The sequence below is a fragment of the Raphanus sativus genome, chromosome 6 (genome assembly GCF_000801105.2).
Source record: "Raphanus sativus cultivar WK10039 chromosome 6, ASM80110v3, whole genome shotgun sequence".
Taxonomy (NCBI): domain Eukaryota; kingdom Viridiplantae; phylum Streptophyta; class Magnoliopsida; order Brassicales; family Brassicaceae; genus Raphanus; species Raphanus sativus.
This window is the reverse complement of record NC_079516.1, coordinates 26341817-26367100: the sequence shown is the minus strand read 5'-3', so window position 1 is coordinate 26367100 and position 25284 is coordinate 26341817. Positions and strand designations below refer to the sequence as shown.

The window sequence follows — 25284 nt, the reverse complement described above, 5'->3', positions numbered from 1 at the left end:
AAAAATACTATATGAATTTCAAGCGTTTTGTCATTCATTTCCGAAATTTATACTAGTGCATATTTCATACTGAACTAAATAAAAATCCAAAATAACTATACAAATTCTCAAAATTTTACTTATATCTATTAATTGTCAAATGTGTTATTAAACCATTAATTTATCAAGCGACGTTGCTTTTGATAAATTATGAAATTTAAAATTTACAAATACTACATAAAATTTTAAAATTATGTTTATACATATTGACCGTCAAAGATATTAGTTATCCGTTAATTTATCAAAGTTATGTCATTTCAGATCAATTCTGTAAAATTAAAAGATATTAGTCATCCGTTAATATATATTGACCGTCAAATATATATTGATCGTCAAATAAGTGTTAAACTATACGAGTTTCTCACAAAAACCAATTGGTGATAAATAAAGGAGAATTTTCAAAAATACCACTTTAAATGTACCATTATTCATCTTTACCACCACTAAAGATACATTTCAAAAATACTTTATTTATTAAAAGGTTAACGACCCTTATATCTTTGTTTTTATATGATTTTCAAAATTCTAACCCCAAACTCTAAATCCTAAACCCCCAATTCTAAACCCTAAACTCTAAATCCTCAACTCTAAACCCTAAACACTATACCCTAAATTCAATACGCTAAACCATAAACCCTAAAACATCAACGATAAACCCTAAATACTCAACTCTAAACCCTAAACTATATACCCTCAACCCTAAAACATCAAACCTAAACCCTAAATCCTAAACCTTCAAATCTAAATTCTTATTAAAAGTGATGGTAAAAGTGGTTAGTGTAAACATGAAAAGTGGTACTATGAAAATGGTATTTTTGCCAATTTATCATAAATGAATTGGTTTATCTATCGTATATATTATTTATGATCTCTTCCAACTACCGATGTGTGAAACTTTGTGTCTAATAGTAAGAATATATTAACTGGTAGATCAAATAAGGTATTTTTGTATAAATTTGTAAAATTCAACTGATATTTAAGCTTTAGTTTAATCAAATAAATGTTATCAAATTTTTATCATTTCAGTATTATCAAATAAATATATATTTATGTTTTCAAATTTAACTTTAAAATCATTATTTTATAAATTTAAGCAAATTATTATTAATTTTAATATTTACTTAATAGTATAACTAAAACTGAAATATACTGTAAAATATTGTGTTATTTTTCCTTTAGATCATAGGCAAACGACGATGTTTCGATAAATTCTGTAAAATTTAAAAAATTAAAATACTACATAAAATTTCAAAATCGTGTTTATATATATTGACCGTTAAATATTTTAATCATCTGTTAATTTATCAAAATGACGTTTTGGATAAATTCTGTAAAATTAAAAATTAATATATAAACACAATTTTGAAAATTTATGTAGTATTTTAAAATTATAAATTTTATAGAACTTATCAATATCAATGTTGTATGATAAATTAATAGTTGAATAACACGGCCAATATATACAAAGTACGATTATGAGAGTTGTGTAGTATTTTTGGATTTTTGTTTAGTTCAGTATAAAATATGTATTACTATAACGTTAGGGAAGGAAATGGCACAACGCTTGAAGTTCATATAGTATTTTTAAATTTTTATGTAGTTCGGTATAGGATACGCACTGTTATAAAATTCGGGAAAGAATAGACACGACGGGTAAAGTTCATGTTGAAATCAACACTTTTCCTTACAAAAGAGCGGCCAATGACGTGTTTGAGTTGTATGGCTCATTTTATGTTCGATTATTTTTAAAACTATATAAATTTTAAGCATTCTTAAAACAGAATAATTTTCAAGTAAACTGAGTTTTTGATAGAAGAGATTTGGAATGTTTCAAGAGAGACGTCAATATCTGGAAGGGAACAATATTATACAATTTGATATTAGTGGAAAACGAAAGGAATATTTATGTTTTTAAAGACTTTTAAAGAATCCAACACTCTAGAAAGCTGCCCACTTTCTTAGATTCTTAACCATCACAGAAGATTTTAAGATCATTGGGAGAGTAAAGCAATTGGCATAACGTCCATGCTTCTCATCCTCATGAACAACAACAAACTTCGTTAGACAAATCGTATGGCGTGAACCCATTAAACATACCATTCCAAACTGAAACACTTGGTTAAGAGATTATGTCACCCAATTGGCATGTGTAACCAATTATCGTGATCGAACAACAAGTGGCAACTATTCTTGGACCGACATTATCATTGTGTTCCAACCCATGAGTTAAAGTTTGTTCTGGGTCTTACATGATTCCGAGAAATAGATGAGCTATTCTTCCAAAAGCCTCTTTGGTGATTTAGAAGCTAAAATCACAGACACTTGGAGTTTGTGAAAGTTAAGAAGTACCGAAAGAGACGCTACAATGACAATTAGATAACGGAAGTATACAAAGAAGATACAACTTTAAAACAAAAGACAACACCTTCTCAAAGACTTAAAAGATTTGACAATATAGCTTCTTCTTTTAAAGAAGAAGCTATATTGTTGAATTGTAAAGAAGTTTTTTACAATTCGATTGTATTATATCACTTACACCAAAACATTCTAGACATCAAGTTTACATGGATGTTTGAGTTTTTAAGAGGAAATGATATATATGTTCTTCATATTAAATAATTGCAAACCGCTAACAATTAAAAAAACATAATATATAATCAAACACAAAGTTCCTTAAAAAATGTTAGAGAAAAATAAAATAAAATCAACATCTACAATTTAGTGAACAACATAATATAACCAAAAATACACAATAGAACAATAAAATACTTATTGTCAAAAATATATAAGAAAAATTCAAAAGAATATAAATTAGGAGAATCCATTAACAATCTTCTTTCACATTTCATTAAAGCAAGGTCAACAAAAATTTACAAAGAATGAATCTAATAATTGTTTGCATATTTTGATCATTAAACTAAAGTTATAGAAACTAAAAAATTATCAAAGATACACAACAAAAATTAACACATAATTTTTATAATATTTAAAAAATAATTGAGAAACAATTTATAACAAGATAATAACTAAGAATAAATTAAACATAAGCACATAAATGTAAAATATAATGTCTTGATATAACAAGAGATTAAAGATATTGTATGTAAATAAATGTAATTATGTCATGAATTCCTGAAAATAAGTATAAATTTACTACTGATATACAAATAAAATGTATATCTTTGAAATACTCAGATGAAAAAACGCAATAAAAATGAGAAGATATAAGAGTACAAATGAAAGTAAATGATATAAAAACAAATCAACATATACATTATCAAAATAAAGATGAATACATCCGGTTTGAAATTATCTCAACAATCAAATTATAAAATTTAGTTGATTGTAACGAGACTCAAGTTGAAAATTTTAACATAAAATATAATTTTATCCAAAACATAATAAAATAAAATATGAAGACAATCACAGAGACGGAAAGCTTGTGCTGGGCAATGAAAGAGGCACAACCAAGGGATTCAAAAAGCGATATTTGAGTCAGGCTGCCAACAGCTAGTGCATATCAATAAATCAGAGAAATCATGGCCGATGCTAGATCCTGAGCTGGATGATGCCGGTGTTGTTCGTTCATCTTTTAATAAGTTTTATCTTCTGTATATCTCTCGCTCTTTAAATGTTCGTGCGGATAGCCTACCTAAGGATGTCCGATCACACGGAGTAAACTACTCTTTCGTAGAGATTAAAGATCCAATAAGGTTAGTGTAAGTGGCTAGCATGTACAAAACCAACCCTAATTTGTTACTAACCCTAATTTGTTACTAAAAGGATTCAAATCTTGTACCTGACACCAATTAAGAAGGTAAGAAACACTTGAAACTTTTTTGTAGTAAATTGTATAATATTTAATAGTAAAACAATGTAGTTTTGATTTTCGTTAACGTCATCGATACATGATTCTTATAATATAGTTTGACTTCTGTTTTGATGATTGACATGTGAGTTTTTTATAATACAGTATTTTTTTTTTTCAGTTTAAAGTTGTAAGTTACAAAAAGATAATTTTGGAGGGGCTTTTGCACAAAAGAAATTGCATATCTAGTTTGCTCAAAAAAAAAAATGCACATCTACAAAGCTAAGCAGCGAAATAAAATAAGTCAAGGTAGTTCCATGCTCCGTCTCCGATCAGACAATAACACGTAACATTCTTAAGTAATTAATTTCATCATTTAATAAAGCAAAGTTAATGGCTAAAACTTGTGTATCTTGATTCTTTGTGTAATATATATATGTGCATGAATATGTCATTTGTACAATTACAATCAAAACTATTAATTTTGGAACATGACCAGTTGATAAAGGTCAGATCCAATTTAAAAAAATACATGATTGCTATATATAACTGCTTATATGAATATAATTATAACTGCTTACTTTATTTACATGCGGCAGGCAGTAATGGAAGAATAATATAACTGCTAATATCCATATCATTATAACTACTTCTTTAACCAAAAAATACGCCAACAAAGAATATACAAACAAAATCCCTATTTTGATTATAAATGCTTACTACATTTCTTTTTAATTTTCATGCTACGCAAATAGAAACTAAGATTTGCGAAAATATATATTATATCAAGTTTAACTCCTACTTGAAAGGCCTATGATATATATCACAATTCGAACTTAAGTATATTTATGTATTTATATCGATTTTTTAAGAACTATGAAGATAGCAACTCTTTTAAATATCACAGCATATAAATAACAAATCAATTCTATAACCACTAATGTCCTATTTTTAATCACTAAGAATATAACAACTCCTATTTTCCAGGAAACCCAATATATCCTACTAATTTCAATTTGGACTGTGGGTATCCGTCGACCCACAGCAAAAAATCCGAACCCGAAAAACCGAACCGAACCCCATCCAAAAAAGTAGCATCGAACCCGAACCAAAATTGATTAAATATCCGAACGGATTCAAAATTACTAAATTTCTTTTTAATTTTCATGCTACGCAAATAGAAACTAAGATTTGCAAAAATATATATTATATCAAGTTTAACTCCTACTTGAAAGGCCTATGATATATATCACAATTCGAACTTAAGTATATTTATGTATTTATATCGATTTTTTAAGAACTATGAAGATAGAAATCTTTTAAATATCACAGCATATAAATAACAAATCAATTCTATAACCACTAATGTCCTATTTTTAATCACTAAGAATATAACAACTCCTATTTTCCAGGAAACCCAATATATCCTACTAATTTCAATTTGGACTGTGGGTATCCGTCGACCCGAAAAATATTTAAAAAATAAAAATAAAAAGAAAGTAAACACTTTATTAAAAATATGGTAATTTAAAGAAAAACAATATTAAATTTTAAAAATATATAACTTTTAATATAAATATATTTTTATATATTTATAATAATTAAATTAAATAATTATTTTTAAAAAGATTATAACCCGCGGATAACCGCAAAATTGAATGAGACAGGTGCCGGCACAAATATTTGTTTGCGGGTTGTGTGGTCATTTTCTTTGACCAAATAAAAATTGAAACCCACAGGTTGGCGGGTTCGACCGGCAATATATCGGATCAATTTTTAAATTGCTATTATTTAATAAAATATATTTCGATTAACATTTATACACAAATATGAGTACAAAGAAAAATACAAATATAGTCACAAAAAAATACAAATATGAAAATTAAATTAAAACGAAAATTATATCCGCTCTTTAAAGGGCGGGTCAGAATCTAGTATTCCTTGAGGGCCAGGCTTAGCTAAATTAGCAAATGGCTCTCAATGATCTGAGGAGCCATCGTCCCTTCTTCATCGTACGAGTATTCTTAGTCGCGCTCAGGACATGAGCATGACCGAACCGAAGGTCACTGCATTCTTTAAAATAATCCTCACTTCCTTAAGGCAACATTTTAAATATTTTTATGAGTTGAATCCTCGTGTAAATCATAAATTCCCTATCGTTGATTAAGATATTTAAATATCATATACAAATACTTTTTGCACTATGTTTCGCTTTTTGTATTTTGTTTCGCTAGAAAAGGTACGCCAAAGCTTAATGATTATATAATCGAATGAAGGTTGCGACAAAATATTAGTGTGATATCCGATCTACTCTTCAGCACTAAATCTGTTTCTTCCAGAACTAACCGATAAGATATATAAAGAAAACATTAAACATTTTTGACGAAACTAGTGTTATATATTTGTATATCGACCTTGTAAAATAAAATAAAAACTGTTTTTATCATGATCATTATAGTCTGTTGTGTATCGTGTTTGTGTGTATATATCAAATTATGTGAGGTCAAGCCAAACTATGAGACAAATGCAGGTATGTCATTATTTACTGTGTTGGAGGCAGGTTTCACACTACTTGAGACCTGATCCGAAAGCCCAACTTAGTGTCACCAAGACCCAGAAAAGGATACTAGGTCTATGAAGATCAACTGTGTATCCCACGCTCAAGAAATCGTCCATGCGGATGCGGAGCTGACCAAGTTAAACCAGATCTGAATGAAAATCAAAACATTGAAATACCATCATTAAAGGTTCTGATATCCACCGAATATTACACTGCCGTTACGATTTTAATAAGAATTCAAGCTATAAAAATATTAATCGATAACTTTGGACTATAGCAAACAAACTAAAACAACATGAGATTTTAAAATATTTCCAAAGTACCACCACATCCAGCAGCAATTCAACTTTTTAGGTCCCCAACAACATCATATTAATACTAATATGTAAAAAAGACCCAAACAAACAAGAAGTCAACTAAAATAGCCAAAATGATCACCAACAACAAAACAATACACATAGTATTCAAGTCTTACGTTTGCAGAGTATGTGTTTGGTAGATGGATCTTGGGTCCAGATGCACGGTGCAGTGGATACAGCTGAGTTTGGTTAGACGAACAAGAAAATGAACAACTCCTAATGTTTAGAAACAAAGACGGTTATCCGCTTGATTCAGAATTGGACGCTTTAACTTGGTCAAATAGAGAATATGTTACAATACTCAACATGTCAACATTTTGGAACAGGTAGCCAAGGTATAATCTCGATGATTTAGAATCCAAGAGCATGGCTAAGTTTTCAACGGGATTAGGAAAGACAGAAAAGCTTCAAGAAAGGTTTCAAGACTTCAAGATCACATGCATTCCAAGGACGCAGAACCAGACAACAAACAGTTTGGCCAAGACAGGTCGAGCTTTCTATGGGAATTTAGTTTTTGTTGTTGTACTATTCCGGTCTGGATTCACAGACCACTTCAATTTGAGCAATAAATAGCTTTTTGATGTAAAAAAGCAAGAAGTCAACGCCAATACATCCAATACTCAAAAGATCAAATGATTGAGTTATTTCTTTTGGTTTTAGTCTTTGAAGAGAAAAAAAATTTTTTAGACCACTCCACACCTGATCCGAAAGCCCAACCTAGTATCACCAAGGCCCAAAAAAGGATACTAGGTCCGTGAATATCAACGGCGTATCCCAAGCTTAAGGGATCGTCTATGTGGATGCAGAGCTGACCAAGTCAAACCAGAACTGAATGGAAATCAAAACATTAAATACCATCATTAAAGTTCTGATACCCACCGAAGATCACGCTGCCATTACGATTTTAACGAGAATTCAAGCTATAATTATGTTAGTCGGTAACTTTGGACAATGGCAAACAAACTAAAACAACATGAGACATTAAAAAATCTTTCAAAAGTACCACCACACCCAGCAGAAATCCAACTTTCTAGATCCCCAACAACATCATATTAATACTAATACGTAAAAATAACCCAAACAAACAAGATGTCAACTCAAATAGCCAAAATGATCACCAAACCGAAAAATACACATCAAGTCTTACGCTTGCAGAGTATGTGTTTGGTAGATGGATCCTGGAGTCCAGATGCCCGGTTCAGTAGATAGAGATGGGTTTGGCTAGACGAACAAGAAAATCAAAAACGCCTAAGGTTGAGAAACAAAGAAAGACGGTTATCACCGCTTCATTAAGAATTGGATGCTTCAACTTGGTCAATAGAGAATATGCTACAACACTCGACATATAAACATTTTGGAACAGGTTGCCATGATATTATCTCGATGATTCAGAATCCAAGAGCATGGCCAATTTTTTTCAATGGAATTATCAGAGATAGCAAAGCTTCAAGAAAGGTTTCAAGACTTCAAGATCACATGTAGAACCGGGCAACAAACAGTTTGGCCAAGACAGCTCGAGCTTTCTATGGGAATTTTTTTTTTGTACTATTCCGGTCTGGATTCCTAGAACACCTCAAGTTTGAGCAATATAATAGTTTTTTGATGTAAAGAAAAACAAGAAGTAAATGCCAATACAGCCAATACTCAAAAGATTAAATGATTGAGTTATTTCTTTTGGTTTTAGTGTTTGAAGAGAAAAACAGATTTCAAAAACCATCTGTAAGTGGTTTGGTTCATCTTAATTCCAGATTATTAATGGTTACACTACATTTAAGTTAATTTTGTTAAGTAACGGTTTGGTTCACTCTAAATTATTCATAGTACATGATTTGATATGATGTGGTATGAAACTCAATAAAATTCTGCTAAAAATGTAATAGTTTAATTTATAGAAATATTAAACTATAAAATATTTTCAAATAGCATGAGTAAAATTTCCAACAAATAATTTCGTTATAAAACAAAGTTCAACAAATCTCAAATAAATTACACACAAATCGTTTGTAAAACACCAAAACCAAATTCATTATAAATTGAAAATCTAATATTAACTTAAATAAACATAAATTATAGAACATCATTTTTGTTAAATAAAATATATTAATTATTACCTTTGACAATATTGATACTATTTATATAGTAATTTAAAATATAATTTATAATTTTATCACATTACATTATATTTTCAATTAATTTAGCTTGGAGGTGGATTAAGTTATTATCATGAGAAAATTAATTAATAAAGAAATATTAAAAACTGAAACTGTTAGAAAAATGTATTAGTAATTCTTACTTTTCAACTATATCAAAGTGAAATACAAATAAAAAAATATAATCATTACATATTCCTTAATTTTTCTTATTTAATGATATCTAAAAAAGAAATTTCAATTCAAACCAAAAAAATTCAATAAAATTTATATTTTTCTTAGAATTAAATAATAATATTTAATAATTTAAGTTTAAAATAAATTTTCAAATGTATTATAAAATTAAAATATATTTTAATAATAAAATAGTTTTATTGTAGACTCACCCACCTGTAAAACAGATGAACCTCTAATATTATAGAAAACAAACTAATCACAAGATCATGCACAATACACCAATAACTTGTATAACTAGTACAAATAACTCGTACGACAAATATATTTTTGGATATTGTGTAACATGTACAACTAATATAGTTGATATTACTACATCGTGCAAAATGTTATTTTATTCTGTTTTAGGTGACAGTTAATATTATTCATTGTGTGGTTGTACATTTTATAGACACTATTCATGATGTAAGAGATGAAGTACCATATAATACAAACATTGCATGATGCGTTATCAAGTACTTCGTACTTCAGGATGAGATGTCCATAATAAACTACAAAATGAATATGAACATTTAAAGAATAATACAATAATTATTATAACTAATATAAATTTTACTAGTACAACTTGTACGTTTAGTATAACCAGTACAACTAATACAACTTTTACGTACGATATAATTAGTACAATTGTATAACTAGTACGACTAATATTACTAGCATACTTATAAAATTATTTTTGAATATTATAAAAAATTAAATGGACATGGACCGGGTTTCTCGTTATATGGGTTTAGATCCAGATTTTTCTGGTTGAATAGTAAATAAGTTAAAGATTTTAGGTTTAAAGGACATTTTGCTTGTTTTCTGAATTAAAATTTTCTAAACAATTTATTTTATTTGAGTAAAATTTTCATATGTTAAGTTCTTAGTTTTCCTTTTTTTTGTAACAGAAAGTATTTTATTTTTTTATTTTCTTAATATTATTTTTCCAGCACAAATTTGGTAAAACATTTTACCTAAGTTTTACTTTAACAATTATTTTTATTAAATTCTATGTTTATTTATTAAATAACAACTAAAATGAATAAATTGTAATCTACACTATAATTTTATAGTATTAAAAAAATATTGTGAAAATTATCTCTCAGTTTTCTTTGACCAACTATTTAAAATAAAAATGTAAAAGCCTATAAGAATAATATAATTTTAAAACTCTTAACTCAGATTTTTTTTGTGAGATCACCCATTTTGTGAGCTTATACCAGAAGGGGAAGCTTGGTCTGAAACCTCAATATTTACATAATTTAAAATTACTAGAAAAACCCAATTGATGAAAATTTTGTTCAAAATAAGCCCAAAAATCTTATTTACATAATAGATTTTGTTTCTCAAAATTGTTACTAGAAACTGGCTACTGAATGTCTGAAACATAAGCTTTCTCTGAAGAAATATAATCAGGCCTATAGAACCTTCTTAATTTAATCGTAAGCAAATATTTTTTGATACCTTTGAAACAACTACTCCTAGTAATTGACAAACAACCAAAGCATCTAAGGCAATGTTCGTCATCCTTTTCATGTATATCTATAGTCATAAATTGAGGTTTGTCATATGCAAAATTCTCCATAAAATAATCGACTTCATTGAAGTGGAATCCACTTTTTGAAACATTGAGTTTGACTTTTGACTTTTCCTTTTCTTCATCCCCGATCATACATGAATTGCAAATCATGAACCACGACCCACGTTGATACCTTGTGTCTAGCCCTAGTTTCTTTAGTCTTCAACTTAGCGACATGTGTCATGGTTCAAGATTCTCCAGTTCATAAATGATCAGGGAGGACGTAGAGGGTGTGTCAAAAGTCCAACTTAATGTTTCAAAGAGTAGGTTTCTCTTTATTAGGGTTGATTATTCTATGGCAGATTATGTACATGTCAAACCTTAATTTATCACTGTAGATGAATCCCAAAAGGATAGACAAAATTCAAGTTCGGAAGGAACAATGGCTTAAAAGCTTTTGTCGTATGTAAGGTACTAGAAGTAGTTGTCCCAAAAGGATCAATAAATCATTTGTTTGAGATTAAAGTGAGAAGTTTTTATAGATCTGAGGATATTTCTTCAGAGAAGGTTTATGCTTCAAACATTCGTAGCCAACTCTTGATAGCAACTTCGTGCAACTACGTCAATTTTGTAAAGTAAAATAGGATCATTTGAATCTATATTGAAAAACATTTTCATCAGTTGGGATTTCCTTTTAGTAATGATTAGTTATGTAAATACTGAGGTTTCCACGAAACTTTCTCTTCTGTTATAAAACCATTAATGGGTAACCACAGAAAAGAAAACCTGCGTTAAGAGTTTTAAATGAGATTTTTTTTTAAATGAGACACTATTTCTTAGTTTATCTGAAATACTAAAGGCTGACCAAGCCAAATCTGAGATGATAATTTTTATTTATATATACTTGTGTTCAAGAGATTAATTTGAGTTATCATATGGCACATGCCGAAGATAGATCCCTCAATGGTCAGCATTTACATAACCCATTAATGGTCAGTCTTTACGTAAAAAAATCAAAAATAGGACGAAGGCTTATCAAACAGCGTTTTTTAGTTTTGATGGAGAATAGGCTCAGTTCCAAGCCCATACAAGAAATCCAGCTAGAAGGTTTATGTCTTATTTCCTAATCTTTAAGGAAATACGAAAGATTAGTAAGACTAGTGACTATAAAAAGAGCTGGTAGCAACAAATTAAAAGGCATCCGATAAAAGCCCTAAACACAAGAACAAAGAGAGTTGTTAAAAAGAGATCAGGAGTAGAAGAAATTAAGAGATATTGTTCGAGTTATGTTTCTAAGGGATAGAGTTTCTTTAATCTTTATTATTCTTTGTTATTGTCATGTTTAAAAAGAAAGAGCTTACAGCGTTTGTGTAAATTCTTTTGATTAATAGTGGATGTTGTGGGAGACGGTTCCCATCCGAGAAGTACCGGTTCGAGACCGAAAATTCGGTGATCAAATTCTTGTGTTAAGTAACTAAGCAATCAATCGGTGATCAAATTCTAAGCAATTAAACGATCGATAATTCCTAACAATTTTATTTTAAAATCTAAATTTTGTATTTCAGAATAGATTTTGTATTCCACGATCGATAATTCCATCGTAAGCTTCCAACATGTTTTTAAAGAGAATATTTTGGAAATGTTTTGGAAGCGAGATTTCGTAAGCTTCCACAAGATTCCGATTCCGATTCCGAAGCGGGAAGCGGACATCCGATGAAGCTTCTGTGCAAACTAGAGATAAACTAAGAAATCAAAATTTGACAATTATGTATTCCAAAACAGATTTTAATAGTTTAGATAAACTAAGACTCCGAAACTGATACATTTGTACACAAATATTAATGGTACATATATTTATTTGTAACTACTAATTCAACTTCTGTCTACCTCCCTTTTTTGCTTGGGTCTAGTCTTCTTAAAGATTCTGACGAAGTTTAATTTATTCGTGTTTTTATTATATGATGTATACTGAACCTTGTGACATATTATGTTGGGTGATCGATATATTACTCCACAAAAATAAACAATGTAATTTGGAAAAGTATAGGTTTAATAAGCAATTGTTGGTTACCTGAAAAACAAACAATGGTTGATCATATTTAGGCAAAGATTGAAGCTGAGTTGTAACTAATTTAGCAAAAGCTAGATTTGGATAAACCAGATCTCTAAATTCCTCCAAAGTGTACTCACTCCCCACCATTACAAACCCACCTCGCGGCACCATTACAGTCAAAATCCAGGCGTCCAGAGCTATTAGGAGAAGTCTCCCGGCCTAAAACTCATAAACGTTCACTGCTCTCACCAACGCCTTTCTCAGAATCTCCGCCACAATCTCGAGAGAAGAAATGAACCGTTTGGACATCGAAGTTGTGAACTTGGTTGACATTGAACAAGAACATAGATCTTGTCTCATGGGTTAAGGTTTCTTCAGATGGGAAAATGAGTGACGATTATTTGATCTTCACTTTGAGATCGTGAAGAAGCTAGCAATGATGAAGATTATTGATATGAATCCCCCATTTTGCCTGATCTATCTCTCTATCTCTCTCTAATTTAATTGTGTTTTGAGAGGAGTTTGTGTTGGGTTTGAAGCTTTATCTCTATTATATAGACTAACACATGGTGAGAGATAGTTATTAGCATATAAATTATGGTATGAAATTATCCATGGTTAGTAATATAGATCTCATAATAAATGTGTGTTTTCAAAAGCATAAGATTTGATACCAGAGTTATAGAAATCGGTAAATTCTTACATCAACATAGTTCAACGGTCTCGATAAGTACATGCACATATGAGCTGTGCAAATACATTCATTAACACTCAGTTAAATTAAATTAATTTAATACACAAACTAACAAAATCTAGATTGATGACAAAAAATTCCAAATTTTATATACATTAACCAATTGTCCGTGAATCAAAATTAACAGAATCTGAGTTGTATATTATGTACAGGTTACATGATTTTTAAATTTTTAAATAATTTATTTCTCGATAAGTACATGCACATATGAGCAGTGCACATACATTCATGAACATTCAATTAAATCAAATTTAATACCCAAACTAATAAAATTTAGATTGATGACAAAAAATCCAGATTTTACATACGTTAAACCAATTGTCTGTAAGTCAAAACTAACGGAATCTGAGATGTCTGTTATGTACAGGTCACATGATTTTTAAGTTTTACAAAATTAATAAATTAATAAAAACAATTTAAACAAAGGTAGGGGTGGAAACTGTTTTAGTTGAATGGTTTGACTAAAGATTCATTAATGTTTTACAATGGGAGGTATGGGTTCAAATCCTAGAAAACACAAATTATGTAGATTATAGAGAAAAATGGTTACCAAAAATTTTTAGCATGGTGCATGGCGTATCATCGAACATGGATCTCATAGGATGATTTGAAGTAATGATGTCAGACATTCTCATAAGATGTTAAAATTTCCGGCTGTAAAATCATCTATTTAATATTTTTTCTAGCGTTGTAATTAATCAGACGTTGAAAAAAAACATAAGTAAAAGATGTAGGTTTTGAGCAGTACCAATTCAGATGCTAAACAATTCTGCCAGAGCAGACTTATTAATTGTAATCTCAATTGTTTTCTATTTATAAATAGGGGTTGGTCCATGGCATATGGTGTTGATTTGTTTTTAACTTGTGGTAATGAAGGTGAGCAAAAACACTTAAATGACACACCAAACCAAATCCTAGACCACCAATGTAGATTTAACGCCATATATTACAAAGCTTGAGATCCGGCAGACATAATAAACTAAGGTAAAATAAGAAAGTTGCATGGCCTTTTATATCTCGTGCATGAAGTATTTAATTTCCATCAACCATCAATACCTTTGTATTTAAAGAAGCAAAGATAGAGACGTTTAGAAAAAAACAGAAGCATGGTTTAAGATTAACCAACGGTAAGACGAACCATGCTTCTTACCGTTGGGAGGAGTATCTGAAAGGTAGAGACTCCATTTTTTAAATGATTTTTATTCGACTCTTAGCCCATACAAATATGGGTGTTTGTGGTTTTGGTCTTTAATGGATATCTAATCTATTAAAACTGAAATACAAAAAAGAAAGAACCCTTAGTTTTCCTCAAAAATTACCAACTTATGCCATCTAATCTATTAAAACTGAAGTACAAAAAAAAAGAACCCTTAGTTTTCCTCAAAAATTACCAACTTATGCCACCAGAATTAAACTTAATGTTTTGTTTTTTTCTAATTACTATTCCGTTAACGTTTAATTACTATATCGCGTCAGTACAAAATCATTACTAACCCACTGCCATTAATTTTAAAAATAGATATTATGGTAGTTATCTAAATTGAGCAAACATATGTTTCCTATTAATATAACAAGTTTGATACACCATTTGATTCTATTTTCCTATTAACAGGACAAGTAGAAAGAAATTGAACAACATATTAAATTCATAGTTAGTAATTAAATAGGTAACATATCGATTAAAACTCTATTATAATGTAACTATAATGCAATCAATCAATTATGCAATATACAATATATATAATATAATTTTTATCATACATTGTTTTCGTTAAAAATGATGTCACCTTTGTATTTGTATACAAATTTATGTTATTTAATATTATTTATGTATAAAATTTGTTATGTATATAATAATATAACAAAATATTTATATTTAAACTATTTACATCAATGCCACTATCGATGCCATTATTTGTATCTGAAATATTTAAATTTAAAAGAACTATTTTATTCAGAAAATTCAAAATGTGATTTTGACCCATAATTATTCAAAATTATCAAAAAAATGGAACCAAACCAAAAAATAAATTAAACTCAAAGTTTTATAGGATTATAAATATTACTATCGCAGAAACAAAAACCAAATTCATATATTTTATTTTTATTGTGACCGAACCGTAAAACCAGAAAATGAAACAAATTGGAACCGAACCAAAAAACCGGAAAATGAAACAAATTGGAACTGAACGGAAAATCAAACACTTATGCCTAAAACATATCAGTGAACAAGTAGACGGGTTAATATATTTGTCAACCAAAAATAATCTCATGTTTTTAAAGCGTGGATCACGTCTTTAACTATTTTTTGGTTAAATATGATACAAATTTTAAAATTATAACCAAATGGCCCAAATGAATTCATCAAATTGGGCTTTGTAAATATAGCTATATTTTTATATGTTTTTGGGGTTACTTCTCCAATTTTTTTTATTTTTACTCTCAAAACTTTTTTTGTAAAAGCTATAAAACAAATATATTAAAATAAGATATAAATAAAAAATCTAAAGTTTCTTATTTAATTAAAAATTTAATCTCAACTAAATGCTCTAATACAGTATAATACATTTTTTCTTTAGTTAACCAACTAAAAAATGAATACAAAAAGAATACAACCTCATAGGTTTTACACTAAACAATTTAAACAAGATACACCAATATCAGAACTCAACGACATGCATGTTTTTACAACTAACAAAAACACAAAATTAACACCCGCGCGGGTGCGCGGATCAAAAGCTAGTCTAAACTATTAAAACAGGAGTACAAATAGAAAATAAACCTGACTTTTTCTAGAAAATTACCATTGCATGCCACTGCCATAAACCCATTATCAATGCCATTACCAAAACGAGAATTCATTTAAACCATTAACCACTCATCATATCTTCCCTTAACCAATCCCAATTATATTATAATTTGGGAAATAATCACAAAACACAAAGGCAAGAAAAAGACGTATCATATATTCTTTTTTTTTTCACACTAAACATGATTATATTGATTTAGAGAAACATGGAACATACAACAAAACCGGGCGAAAATAGATTTCTCCAGAAAGTAAGCCGGCAGAAGCAGAGTTCTCCGGAGACAGAGCCTTTAACAAGGGAAACATGCATGATGATTGAGATATCTAACTAAAGCAAGACTTGAAAACCAACAAAATGAAGAGGAAGAAAGCTCCAAAGTGAAGTACACCAACTCCAACAGAAATCTTTGATGAAGAACTTGAAACCTCCCATAGTAGATAAGCGTAGTAAATTGATACAAGAAAACCTAAGCTTCAATCCGGAGAACAGAACACTTCGTTCTTACTTGAAACCGGATATGGCAAGATTTAATGGCGGAGTCAAACTCAACTGAGGAGCGACATGCAAACGCCAAGGAAGCTGAAGAGCGAGATGCAAACATGCAAACGCCAAGAAAGAAGCTTTGTGAGATACGAGGGCTCGATCGGACCTCTGAGATGAAGACAGGGAGCGAATCACCACAAACCATTCAAGCATCAGTTTTGAGAAGCAAAACGGATGAAGGATCGAAACGGAGAGCAGCCAAAGACATCAGCAAAGGAGATAAGGTGCATGCAACTTGAAGACAAACCCCAACCTTGATCTTGCTTATCCGTGACCATGAAGCACCATCAAAATCAACATGCAAACCGCCGATGAAAAGGAAAAACAAGACAAACCAAAGAAACGAGAAAACGAAACCCGACTCCGGCTCTGTGGAAGCAGCCGGAGCCGGTGAACGGAAGAACCTTTAGGAAGTTCTAGAGAGAATTGAGGAGAGAGAGGAAAATGTTCAAAACCTATTTATTTATCAGACGTATCATATATTCAGTCAACGAGAATTCAACAAAATCATATCATTAAATCTTTACTCATTATATTTTTTTTTTTGAATAATATGTAAAATTAATCAGAAAAAATAGTTGTTACAGTCTATGCTACTGATTTTTGAATAGAAAGACAAAGAATTTTTAAGCTATCTAGTAGAGAGCCATAGTTGTAGGACTACTTCATGCCGTCGGATTCTCTTTTTTATCAATGTAAGACACTGATTTCGAATCTGTCTGTCGATCATCTTTATCAACTGACCTGCTAGTATCGGCGCCGACCCATGACGGCGAGCATTCCTTTCACGCCATAGAGAGTGCACAATTACTTGAAAGCTGTAGCGCAAGAGATACAACTTTAGGAGTGGAAAGTTGTTATCTGTCAAAATGTTGCAGATATTTTGCCACTGGTTAGAGAAGCGGGAGAGCAGTAGTCGCTGGACGAGATCCGACCAAATTTCATGTGAATAGCTGCATTCAAAAAGAGATGATCTCTAGTTTCCAGGTGTTGTTGGCATAGTACACAAGTCGCATCAATGCCTGCATTCCAGACAATCATTCTATCACCAGTTGTCAATCTGTTAAGCATTGCTAGCCACACCATGAACGAGTACTTCGGCGTCGAGTGGGAAAACCAGACGATCGAGTGCCAGTTCACATCAGGAGCAGTGCTTCGAAGGAGGGACCAAGTGCTACTTGTACTGAACTTCGATTTGAAACTCTCTGAGGAAAATCTCCACGTTGAAATATCTTCCCCGGAACCCATTTTTCATCGTTGCTTGTGCAACACTTCTTCTACCATAGCATATAAATCACAACGATGCCGTCGAGGTCTTCTAACGATAGCTGTCGCAACACTTGCATTTAATGGAATGCCCATATCAATACATCCTCTAACTCCCGTGAGATCTATTAAACGACCCATATCTGACCATGAATCATACCAGAAGGAGGTGCCTTGTCCATCTCTTACTTCCATTCGATGGAAGTATGTTGCCTTGTCTCTACGTTTCAGAAGCTTCTTCCACACCCATGAACCCATTGTTGTTGTACTGTTAACTGCCCAGATGGTTCCTCCTTTTAGTAAATAGGTTTTCACCCATTGAGCCCAAAGAGAATTCGAGGAAAGGACCCTCCATATTAACTTCAGACAGCAAGTCTCATTAACCTCTTTTAACGGCCGAAGTCAAAGACCTCCTTCCGACTTCAGAGTAGTAACTTTTTCCCATGCCACCTTTGCTCGCTTCGCATTTAGTGTTGGGCCAGACCAGAGGAATGCACAGCACAGACTATCAATCTCCTTTAGGCAATCTCCTGGGAGACAGAAAGCAGACATCCAAAAGTTGGAAATACTCATTAACACTGATTTAATAAGTTGCAGTCGACTAGCCAGAGATAAGAACCGGTTCGTCTATAGACTAATTCGTTTCTTGATTCTCTCAATGAGTGGTTGATAGTCACTCCTCCCCATACGCTTTGTTAATAAGGGTAAACCAAGGTAACGGACCGGTAGCTTCCCCACCTCCATACTGAAGCGTTCTTGTAGTTCATTCCTTGCGCTATCTCCAATCCCCGCACAGAAGATAGTGGATTTTTCAACACTCATCAATAAACCCGATATGGTTTCAAACTTCTTGAAGACCTCAAGTATGTTCTCGATGGAATGAGAGTTACCATATGAGAATACTAATATATCATCCGCAAATCTCAAGTGTGTAAGGCTCAGATTCTTACACTTTGGGTGATAGCCCATCCTCTTCTCCACTGCTGATTTATCCAACATTTTTGATAGCACATTCATACTGATCACAAACAGGTATGGCGAGAGTGCACAACCCTGACGAATTCCCCTCTCACTCTTAAAAAACCCAGCCAACTCTCCATTAACCTGAACCGAGAAAGAGGCCGTGGTGACACAGAGAGATATCCAGTGTATGAATTTCTCCGGGAGTCCTAGAGCTGTCAACGTGTTAAATAAAAAAGGCCACTGAACTGAGTCAAAAGCCTTTGATATATCCACCTTAATCGCGCATCGACGAGAGACTGAGTCCTTGTGATAATCCTTAACCAGCTCCGTTGCTAGAAGAAGATTCTCTAGTAGTAGCCGGTCTTTGACAAAAGCTGATTAATTGATTCAGGCTAATGAAGTCCGTGAGGAGCTTCTTTAACCGGTTGGCGATGATTTTCGAGATCACCTTGTATATTACGTTGCAGCAAGAGATGGGACGATAGTCTTTCATCTTCTTCGTTCCTGTTACTTTTGGAATGAGAGCCAAAATGGTGGTGTTCACTCCTTTTGGTAAAAAACTCTTCTCGAAAAAACTTTTAACCGCAATGACAAATTCAGAACCAATGATTGGCCATGCTGATTTATAGAACTCTGCAGTGTAACCATCTGGACCAGGGGATTTCTCACTCGGCATTGCAAACAAGACTTTCATTATCTCTTCCGCTGTGACTTCTTTGACTAGGCTTTCTTTATCCAGCTCCGAGCAACGATAGGATAGAAGAGCCTGAAGTTCAGTTACCTCAGCACCAGTATAGTTCGATGGCTTAAACTGGAGAAACTCTCGAAAATGCCTCTCAGCTTCAGTTTTTATTTGTTCTCGATTCCTCACCACCACTCCGTCCAGGCACTCTATCTCCTTGATCGAGTTCATTATTTCTCTTGCAGTTGCTCCTCTATGAAAAGCAGTATTATTCTTATCTCCCACATCCAACCAATGCATCTTGGACTTCTGCTTTAAAACTTTCTCTTCCAACCCAGAGACAAAGTCCCAGCGCTTAAACGCTTCACCCTCCGCCTCCATGTTTTGCTGTGTTGGATTTCTCATTGTCTCATTCTGCTTTTCACATAATTCATCGAAAGAAGCCTTTGCTTTGACAGAGAGCTTCCCCATCTTTGTCTTCCCCAACTCTCGTATGATAGGCTTCAAATTCTTTAGCTTCTTTGAGAATCTAAATAAAGATGAAGTCGATGAAAATATAGGTTCAGTAGCTTCCCAGTATCTACGAACACTTGGCATGAATTCCTCCAACTCTGTGATAGCGTTTACAAATTTAAATGGTCGTCTTGGGCGCGACAACTCCGAGCGGAGCTGGATGCGACACCGAAGATGATCAGAGCAGCCACCACTCTCAAACACAGCATATGATTGCGGGTAGGCAGCAAGCCAATGATCATTGAACATAACTCGGTCAATCTTCTTCGAGATAAGACCCTCTGTTCTTTTATTAGACCATGTATAATGCGGTCCATGTGCTCCTAGATCCATCAGAGAACAGTATTGTACAATTTCCCCAAACTCTCTCATTCCCTGAGTCACCGTAGGGGAGACTCCATGCCATGAATGATCCTCCATATCAAGAGTTTCATTAAAATCTCCTGCGATCAACCAAGGCTTATTTTGAATAATTGGTGAGTCCTGATGAAGCTTTAGGTCCTTCCACAGCTCTCTTCTCTCTTCCATGGTGTTTAAAGCATAAACAATAGAATAAAAAAATTCTTCTCCATCCTCCATCCAAATTGAGACAGTGAGTATTTGTCCACTCTTAAAGAAAGGTGTTACTCTTATGTCTGGTCTCCACACAAACCATATTCTTCCCAAAGCGTTGAACTCATAATTTGAGATCATACTCCACCCCCAAAGACTGTTGAGAGTATTTTCTCACTTCTTCCCTCCTTAACTCTTGTTTCCAGTAATCCTCCAAACATGAAATCCTTGTATCTTAACCATTTTTGTACAACTGAATGCTTCTTCCATTGATTAAAACCGCGGATATTCCAGAAGAAACCCGACATAATTAACACTTCTTGGTATTTTGTTTTTTACCCATAGCACTCGCAAGACTGCTTGTGCTTTGAGTCTTTGTATCTCCACCATTCTTAGCCTGATTTTTTGCATTGCGAGTAGATGTTCTCCGAGTATTAACCTCATCAATCACCTCCTGCTTCTGCTGATCATCACCCTTGTGAGGATCTAAATCATCAGGTAATTGTTTCTCCAAAATCTCACCTTCCTCGCTATCTCCTTCTTCTTCGTTTAAAATATTCTGTCGCTCATCATGATCCTCTCCCAAGATAGCAAATTGAGAGGGAGAACTAATGATGTTTGAAACTTCATTTATTTGTGGGTTTGATCTTGCTTGCTTCCCTGGAGATACATTTGACCAGTCATCCCCCATATCTTTGCATTCCTCCCTCTGTTCATGATCATTAGCACCATCAGAGACTGTATTCTGCTCTGCCACGATGTTCTCGTCCTCCAGTTTCTCTTCTCCCTCATTAAAACTTTTTCCACTTCCTCTCCCTCAGTTATGACTGGCACAACCGGTAGTGGTGCAGAGCTAGATGCATCACTATTCTCAGCTTGCTTCGAAGCAGATTCACTCCTTTCTGTTTCCTTTAGGAGATTCTCTTCTCCCTCTGTTCTCTGTAAGATGCGAATGTTTTTACCTTTACCACTGCATTTTGCTCCAACATGTCCCCATTTAGAGCATAAGTTACACTTAGACGGTAGCCAGGGATATACGAACTGGACATCAGCCGCCAATCCTAGGTTTGACTTGAAGTGATGAGACTTAGGCAATTCTTTAGTCATATTTGCTTCCACAAACACCTTTGCTTCCTCAAAACTCTTACACAGTAGAGTGTCGGGATGTAGTCTTTTAGGCTTTCCTACTGCACTTGCGATGAACCCCAATCCCTTCCATGAGAACATTTTCCTCGGCACGTTCTTTAGCGTAACCCACATCGGTATTGTAGTGATCTCGACTTCCTCTTCTTCCTCCTCCGGAGTCCATTTCGATACAACCATTGGAATATTAGCAATATTCCACATTCCACGATGCAAGATCCGTGCTCGTGTATTGGCATCCTTGATTCTAAACTTGACTGTAGTTTTATCCACTTCAAAAACTTCAATCCATATAGCTCGGTTTCCCAATGGCCAAATTTTGTTCACTATTGCGTGAATTTTTCCAACATGTGGAGCAGTGTCCATGAACTTTCCTTCGATTAGGTCATCCCACAAAGGCACCGTATTCTGGATTATACCGTCCGGAACCTCAACAAAGTCTTTCCCTTCTTCCGATCCAAAAGTCAACACATGTGTTGCCAAAACAGGCCCTAATTGAGCCACCCCTACCCATGAAAGAGTCTTCCCTTCCTTAACTGTCTGTGAGCCATTTGCCGTGTCCACCAGCAGCGGAAAGTTGGCGAGATCCGGCGCCGTCATCGGCCCGAACAGAGATTACGTGTTGTAGAAACCAAAAACCCTAGTCGCACTTCAAATCGCCTTTGCCACGTCGAACTTCCTAAATCAAGAATACATTTTCACTCGTTATATTAGATACTAATTAACATAAAAAACTAACAAATAACTATTTATCATGTGAATACTTTTTGTTCATGTACATCCCTAAAGAAAATGACAGATTCTCATGTCAAATCACACAAAGAAACATAGTTTGTATAACCACGACTATTATTATACAATCCACGTAATGACATGTTTCATAGCGGAATACATTCGAAAAAAAAATATATATATATAAATAAATACATTCGAAAAACAATTTCTCTTTTTAGGTACAGAATTAATCAAAAAAATATCAATCTTACTAACACTATCACAAAACTCATTTCGATCTTTTAAATGCAATCTATTCAAAACTTCATATTAACTTAACTCCTCTCAGGTTTCAAAAAAAAAAACTTAACTCCTCTCCTAAGTAAATAAAAAGTAATATCTATATTATTAAAACTGAAATACAAATTGAGTTTGTCTGAAAAAGGATAACAATTTTAAAAAGATATTTATTTGGAAACTTTGATAGCAGTTTAAAAAAAAATAGGTTTGTTTGGAAACATGAATAGCAGTTTTTTAAAAAAAGTTTGTTTGGAAACATGAATAAGAGTATAAAAAATATAATGTTGTTTGGAAACACATAGAATAGTCTATTAAGAAAAAAAAATTTATGTTATTAAGGAAAATTAGAAATCTATTATCTTATGAAAAATTATCTATTTGAGTCAACTTTAAAATATACAAAAATTAGCTAATCTAATTATCTAAAATATCATTGGTCTAAAATAATCATAAAAAACTAAAAAGTATATATATTTCAAATCAAAATAATAATTTAAAGTTTATTTATATCAAAAATTGATTCAACATATACATATATCCAAAAAGAATTTTTACTAAAATATTTTCCAATAACCATTATTGAAAAATATTTTCAATATATACAAGAAAGTATAATAAAACTCAAATTTCATATACCAACTTAAATTATGATTTTTTTATTTCACATTAAATTTTAAAAATATAATATATGTGAATTATTATTATATTGAAGGTATATAATATATATATTTTATATATATATATATATATTCGGGTATCCGAAATACTTTGATTCAGATCGGATTCGGTTTCTGTTCTCTAAATACCAAATTTTAAATAATTTGGATATTTAATCAACTTCTGTTCGGGTTTGGTACTTCTTTTTGGATCGGGATCAGTTCGAATTTTTGGGTTCGAATTTTTTGTTCAACTCTAATATTGACATGGAAAATAAATAGCAATATATTTTATAAAAATACATCCGCACAGGCGTGCGGGTCAAAATCTAGTGATACTTAATGGACATGCTCACTTTCTATCCACAAACTATAAATTGGCAAACAGATATAGGCTAATGGACATGGGCTCGCCCATCTGACAGCTATAAACATGCTTCTGTTTTTTGGTTAATCTTAAACCATGCTTCTGTTTTTTTCCACCCATTCTTCTTGTAAACATCAAACAACTTCTTCAACTTCTTTCTAATATGATCCACTTTCATCTTTTTTGTGGCTGCATCTAAAGTTGTGAAGCAATAATCCAGACATGCAAACTTCAGTCTTGGATCAAGCACAACAGCAATGGCTAAGATATCGGAATACTCCTTCCAATACTTATCAAACTTGGGCCTCATTGAAGCCACCCTCTCACAAATTACTTCATCCCCACTGAACTCATTTCCTCTCAGCCAGTTCTCGATCATCCCCACTGAACTCATTTCCTCTCAGCCAGTTCTCGATCATCCACACTTGCATAAAATAGAGGTTAGCTGTCGGATAAGAAGATCCACAAACCAGATTGTTCATCTCAGCGAAAGGAGCCAATAAATCCCGAATCAACTCTGCCCTCTCCCACTCTAATTCATTTGGACAGAACTGATAACATGCCTCAACTTCAGCAAGTTGGCGGAAGGCCTCTCTATAGATGATGGCTCTATCTAGCATGAGATGGGTGGAATTCCATCTTGTTGTAACATCCATGACTAACCCTGGCAACACACTACTATTTCTAGGTTTAATAGCCACTGCTTTCACGCCACTCTGAAACAGCCTCTCTCTAGATTCAGTCACACTCACAAACTTAACACTCTCCCTTATTTTCTCCAAAGCGCCAATAATAACACTCAATCCTTCTTGTACTATCAAGTTCAGAATGTGGGCAACACACCTAATGTGGAAGAACTCTCCATTGCACATTAAATATTTTCGAAGCTGCCTCTTGAGAATGGACTGCATGTTATCATTCGATGAAGCATTATCCACAGTGACACTGAAGACTCTCTTCTTTATACCCCACTCTTTCAACAACTCCACTATCTTCATCGCTATGGCACCACCAGTATCATGAGGAGGAAACACACAGAACTCGATAATCTTTGACTTCAGATCCCAATTTCCATCTATGTAGTGAGCTGTGAGACACATGTACCCTTCCACAGTTAGAGCTCTCCAAAGATCAGTAGTTAAGCAAAACCTTCCAGGAATCTCTTTCAACTGCTGCCTCAGTTTCAGCTTATCCTTCTCATATATCTTCAGACAGTCGCTAACAGCTGTATTCCTACACCAAAACTCTATTCTAGGATTCACATAATAAAGTGCTTTCATGACTCTTCTATACTCTACGAAGGAGAATGACAGGTTA

The 25284-nt window shown here is 32.7% G+C and overlaps 1 protein-coding gene across 1 annotated transcript; it reads right to left on the bottom strand.

The window, feature by feature from the left end:
* Positions 1–18062: 18062 nt before the first annotated feature.
* Positions 18063–22530, bottom strand: LOC130495680 (uncharacterized). The gene is made up of 6 exons (XM_056987134.1): positions 21586–22530; positions 21127–21496; positions 19362–20678; positions 18767–19252; positions 18488–18607; positions 18063–18370 (listed from the first exon to the last, which is right to left on the bottom strand). The coding sequence occupies exons 1-6, from the start codon at positions 22528–22530 to the stop codon at positions 18063–18065; spliced, it is 3546 nt and encodes a 1181-aa protein (XP_056843114.1).
* Positions 22531–25284: the final 2754 nt, after the last annotated feature.